We start from the raw sequence: 6,056 nt of genomic DNA, 5'->3' as shown, positions 1-6,056 counted from the left end.
TCCTCCCACCTCGACTTTCCAAAGTGCTGGGATTACAGGCGTGAGCCACTGCCCCCACCTGTTGTTTTTTAAAGTAAAACTCTAGGAATGATAAATTGGTCCTTGTATTAGTGTGTTCTTGCACTGCTATAAAGAAATAACTGACTATAAAGAAATAACTGAAGGCCGGGCATGGTGGCTCACACCTGTAATCCCAGAACTTTGGGAGGCCGAGGCGGGTGGATCACCTGAGGTCATGAGTTCAAGACCAGCCTGACCAATATGGTGAAACCCTGTCTTTACGCATATGCCTGTAGTCCCAGCTACTCAGGAGGCTGAGACAGGAGAATTGTTTGAACCCAGGAGGTGGAGGTTGCAGTGAGCCAAGATTGCGCCACTGTCCTCCAGCCTGGGCAACAGAGTGAGACTCTGTTTCTAAAACAAATGAACAAAAAGGCCGGGTGTGGTGGCTCGCCTGTAATCCCAGCACTTTGGAAGGCTAAGGCAGGTGGATCACGAGGTCAGGAGTTTGAGACCAACCTGGCTAATATGGTGAAACCCTGTCTCTACTCAAAATACAAAAATTAGCCAGGCATGGTGGCACATGCCTGTAGTCCCAGCTACTCAGGAGGCTGAGGCAGGAGAATCACTTGAACCCGGGAGGTGGAGGTTACAGTGAGCCAAGATCATGCTACTGTACTCTGGTCTGGGTTACAGAGCAACACTGTCTCAAAAAAAAAAAACTGATAACTGATACTAGGTAATTTATAAAGAAAAGAAGTTGAATTGGCACATGGTTCTGCAGACTGTACAGGAAGCATAGTGGCTTCAGCTTCTGTGGAGGCCTCAGGAAACTTACCATCATGGCGGAGGGTGAAGGGGAAGCAGGCACGTCTTACATGGTTGGAGCAGGAGGAAGGTGGGGGAAAGTGCTGTATGCTTTTAAACCAGATCTTGTGAGAACTCAATCATGAGAACCACACTAAGGGGATGGTGCTAAACCATTCATGAGAAATCACCCCCATGATCTAGTCACCTCTCACCCAGCCCCACCTCCAACACTGAGGATTGCAATTCGACATGAGGTTTGGGTGGGAACACAGATCCAAACCATACCAGTCACTCCTCAGATAATTTTTTTTTTTTTTTTTTTGGTAATTGTGTTGCTCTGTGAAATCAAAAAAATCTGGGAATCATTGTTCTAACACCAATCCCAGACGTCTGCTAATTCCTGAGTTGCCCTGAATCCTTAAAGATGATGCCATTTCTACCCTGAGAACCCAGGCATTTGGCATTGATTTCCTGAAGGAAAGACCTGAAGGGGGAATATCGGTCAAGAGATTCCTCGTTGCCTTCTGCCCCAGCTATCATTCTTGACCCCAAGAGCAATGATTGGAAAGTAAATGCCCTACTTCAGTCTTGTCTTTGACACTGACGGATGATTTTTGAATATTTGGAGTTGTGTGAATTTCTTCAGGCAACTGATAATAATGTAGTCTTAGTAACTGCCACAGGGTGCAGCTAATGTTCCCAAATGAATAAAGCAGTGGAAGAGAGCAGGCGATGAGCTTTTAGACCTAATTCTTTTGATGGGTTCACCGTATTTCTTCCTACTCCAGTAAGGTTGGCCATGTTTATGATGCAGGTTACATCGCTGGATTTGTAGACTTGGAGGTGAGCAACAGACCAGACCTCTATGATGTGTTTGTGAATCTGGCAGAGAGTGAGATTACCATTGCTCCCCTTGCAAAAGGTTTGTTCTCTGTTCTGTTCTGTTCTTGATACAAGATATAAGCCAAACAGTTGTACGTTTTTAGGCTGATTCTCTAAAACCAGTATTTGAGGGCTGGCTTACCCACTCTGCTGAAGATGGATATTTCCGTGTCTAGAACACAGCATTTATTCCTACAGACATAGACATATGAGCAGAACATCCCGGGTGCTTACGAAGCAAAATATATGCTAAGAAGTTAAATAGTCTCTTCATCTTGTTTCACCACTTTTGTGTTTAAACAAAGTGTATTACTTCATAACTTAGCGGTTTATTTTCTTAATTTTGAAATGTCTCTGAGTCATACAGAACTTGGTGGTTTAAAGCAACAAATATTCCTTTCTTCTTTTTTTATTTTTTATTTTTTTGAGGCAGAGTCTCGCTCTGTCGCCCAGGCTGGAGTGCAGTGGCCTGATTTTGGCTCACTGCAGCCGATGCCTTCCAGGTTCAGGTGATTTCTCATGTCTCAGCTTCCCGAGTAGCTGGGTTTACAGGCATGCACCACCATGCTCGGCTAATTTTTTTTTTTTCCGAGTTGGAGTCTTACTCTGTTGCCCAGGCTGGAGTGCAATGGCACGATCTTGGCTCACTGCAACCTCCACCTCCCAGGTTCAAGTGATTCTCCTGCCTCAGCTTCCCGAGTAGCTGGGATTACAGGCGCCCGCCACCACGCCCAGCTAATTTTGTATTTTTAGTGGAGATGGGGGTTTCACCATGTTGGTCAGGCTGGTCTTGAGCTCCTGACCTCGTGATCCGCCCGCCTCGGCCTCTCAAAGTGCTGGGATTACAGGCGTGAGCCACTGCGCCTGGCCTAATTTTTGTATTTTTAGTTGAGACAGGGTTTCACCATGTCAGCCAGGCTGGTCTTGAACTTGTAACCTCAAGTGATCCACTGGCCTCAGCCTCTCAAAGTACTGGGATTACAGGCATGAGCCATCATGTTCTAAAACAATAAATACTTATCTCACAGTTTTGGTGGATCAGGAATGGCTTATCTAGAGGTAGTTTTGGCTCAGGAAGTTTCAGTCACGATATCCCAGAGCCACAGTCATCTGAAGGCTCCACTGGGGCAAGAACACCCACTTTCAACGTGCATGTCTGTTGGCAGGAGGTCTCAGTTCCTCCTGCCATGGGCCTCTCCATAGGGCTGCTTGAGAGTTCTTACAATATGACAGCTGGCTTCCTCGAGAGTGAGTGACCCAAGAGAGAGAAGGAAGCCACAGTGCGTTTTATAATCTTGTCTTGATAAAGACATTGATAGTCACACCATTACTTCCTCCATATGCTATTTGTTAGAAGCAAATCACTAAGTTTAATCAACACTTAAGGAGAAAGGAGTAAGTCTCCACCTCTTGAAGAAAGGCGTATCAAAGAATTTGTAGACGTTTATCACTACACAGGGTTAAATGTGACTCCAGTATGGAAAATCTTTTTGAAGCATGTCTCAGTAAGCACAAGGGAATGAAACTGTTTTTAGAGCTAAGGATCAGGAAAGGGTGTACTAGTGTTAGAGTGGCATTCTTAGACATTTTTAATTGTCCCAAATTACAGCTACATAAAGTAGAAAAGATTGGCTTAAATGCATGTTGAGCCCAGAGCACTACTCAAGTAGTGGTTTTAGATGGGATTACTGCTAACAGCTTTGTTTTGTCACTTATCTTTCTCCTAAAAGTGGGGACAGCTGAATGCTGACTCATTGGGAATTGAATTGGGAATTGTTAGATTCAATTATGTGAGGTTTTATTGAACAACTTCAAATTAATAGAACCATAACTGACTTTCCCTTAATTCATTTTAAAATTGCAAACATAATGCACACTCATGGTGAAAAATTCAAACTATGGGTTCAGATCTTTAGGAAATAACTGCCTTTTGCAAAGCGAAAGTGAAAGAAAACTGGCTGTGGCCAGGGCCACTTAAGCAGCTGAAGCATTAGGACCAGAAAGGGTGGCCATCTCCCTGCTGCCCTGTGTTGTTCTGTGTCTATAAATGGGCTCATCCTAATCAGCACCATTCGAATGGAGTTTGTCTCTTGAAGTGACAAACAAGTTTCTGTTAACCTCCTCAGTGCAGACAGTAGCAGTGTATGTAACCAAGCTAACTTAGGTGGCTTCCTTTGCTCATTTCTAAGAACCTAAATGAATTGAGTGCCCAGCTGTCTTCTGCAGAACTGGCAGGAAACTCCTTTTCACAATATTCCCACCAAAAAGATAAATTTCTTAACTGAAAAGAGCTGGACTAGAAGGTCAGGCTCTTGGCTTATAGTCACAGTTTAGTGGTAGTCAGAATTATTCATTATGCTTTGGGAAGAAAAATAAAAGTTCTGGTCAGGTGGGTGTGAAGGGAAAATCTGGTTTGGTGTGATGTGTTTTTATGTTGGCCAAGAAGCATAAATCACGATTATATTATGCCTTTCCTCCCAGCATGTTGTCATATTTGTGGCTAGTGATAAAATGGACATGTGGGAGGTTGTCAGCTGTTGTTTGAAAATTTCCTCAGTGTGGTCTTTCAAGTTTTCAGATAGATGGCATGATTATTTTTTATTATGTCAATTTCTAAATATTCACCTTCTTGATCTCACCAGAGGCCATGGCAATGGGCAAACTGCACAAAGAAATGGGTCAGCTAATCGTTCAGTCTGCAGAAGATCCAGAGAAATCAGACAGCCAGGTGATACAGGTAACTCCCTCACCTTCTGACTTACTGAAAGTCCTGACCTGGTGTCGCTGGGTGGTGCGTGGCAGAGGCGTGCACATCAGCAGAGTGGGAGGCTGTGGGAGAGGCCAGCGGGCAGGTGCTTAGAGGAGGGTTTGCAGACGGCCACAGTGATGATGGACAAGCAGGTGCAGGCTGGCCTGATCTAGTTAGTTACCGGGCTCGAGGGCAGGTATACACTGGGGCTGGTGCTGACACCGACCGTTGGCAAACAGAAATGTAACTCCCAAGTGGTCTGGAAGGCTTTTTTGGGCCAGCCAGTGCATTCTCTCTTCCTAGGAGAATTTCCCTGGAGGAACAAATTATAAAGGGGAGGTTGTTGCTGAACATGGAGAACTAGATAGATTGTCAAAATTTGGCTTTGCGTGTCTCCAGGACAACAGAAATGCAGTCAGACTCCTGTCCCACTTAGTGAGACACAGAGCCAGCTCCTTGCTGGGGTCTACCTGGCACGTGGACCAGAGTCCATGTGGACCAGTGGGCACCTGCTCTGCCCTTGCCAAACTGGAATGGCAAATGGGCAAAAGTGCCTCCCTGGGGGCACAGGGGCACCTCTGATATGCAGGCTATACTCATTCGGCCCGAGCTGGTGCCTTCTCCATTTATCCATTCATTTCCTCAGTGTTTCTTGAGCTCTGTTTGTCAGGCATTGCAGTGGCAGTGGGGATGCAGTGGTGAGCAAATCCCTGGCCTCATGGAGTCTGTACTTCAGTGGAGTAGATGCACAGAAAATAATAAATGACAAGATAATTACAACCCATGATAGGTGCTGTGACAGAAGGGGTTGGGGTGGAGAATACTGGGGGAGGGGTAGGCCAGCTCTCTAAGGAGGTGACATGTCAGCGGAAAGATGAGAGGGGCCATTTCTCTGCAGTGCTGATGGCCTGGCCAGCTGTGAGCAGGAAGAGTGGGCTGATCTTGCCCTGAGGACCTGAACACTGGAGACTCTGGGGCTGCTGCTTTCCTACCGTGTGAATCCTCACTGCCCACCTATCCCCCAGCATTAGAGTAAAGACATATTCTTACAATATCGGCAACATATGTGCACTTGAGTTTTGCGTTACTGTGTTGTTCACAGACAAAGTGCTACCCAGATGACTTAGTATAATGTATGTGACCTTGGGGAGGGCAATGAAAGTGCTGGGAATGCTGTGAGGGTTCAGAAATATACGCATGAATTAATGATGTCAGCAAACAAGAAAGAAGACATGATTTTTTTACTTTTTTTCTTCGTTGAGTTTCACTGTCACCCAGGGTGGAGTGCAGTGGTGCAATCTTGGCTCACTGCAGCCTCCACCACGCGGGTTCAAACGATTCTCCTGCCTCAGCCTCCTGAGTAGCAGGCACCAGCATTACAGGTGCCTGGCACCGCACCTGACTAATCTTGTATTTTTAGTAGAGATGGGGTTTCACCACACTGACCAATCTTGTGTTTTTAGTAGAGATGGGGTTTCACCACGTTGACCAGGCTGATTTTGAACTCCTGACTGGAGCCAGTGCGCCGCCCGCCTTAGCTTCCCAAAGTGCTGGGATTACAGGCATGAGCTACCACGCCTGGCCAGAAGACATGAATTTTTTTTTTTTTTTTTTT

General features: G+C 45.7%; 1 protein-coding gene across 1 annotated transcript in view; it reads left to right on the top strand.

Moving 5' to 3' along the window:
- Positions 1-6,056, top strand: part of FAM45A (family with sequence similarity 45, member A) — a 24,747-nt gene that overhangs the window by 15,044 nt on the left and 3,647 nt on the right. Inside the window, exons 3-4 of the mRNA XM_011930310.1 lie at positions 1,625-1,732; positions 4,335-4,429. Of these exons, the coding sequence (XP_011785700.1) occupies positions 1,625-1,732; positions 4,335-4,429 (203 nt within the window). The remainder of the gene's footprint in view (positions 1-1,624; positions 1,733-4,334; positions 4,430-6,056) is intronic.

Source organism: Colobus angolensis, unplaced genomic scaffold (assembly GCF_000951035.1).
Source record: "Colobus angolensis palliatus isolate OR3802 unplaced genomic scaffold, Cang.pa_1.0 Scaffold85, whole genome shotgun sequence".
NCBI classification, from domain to species: domain Eukaryota; kingdom Metazoa; phylum Chordata; class Mammalia; order Primates; family Cercopithecidae; genus Colobus; species Colobus angolensis.
Note: the sequence above shows the minus strand (reverse complement) of the source record. Positions and strands in the feature narration are given on the sequence as shown.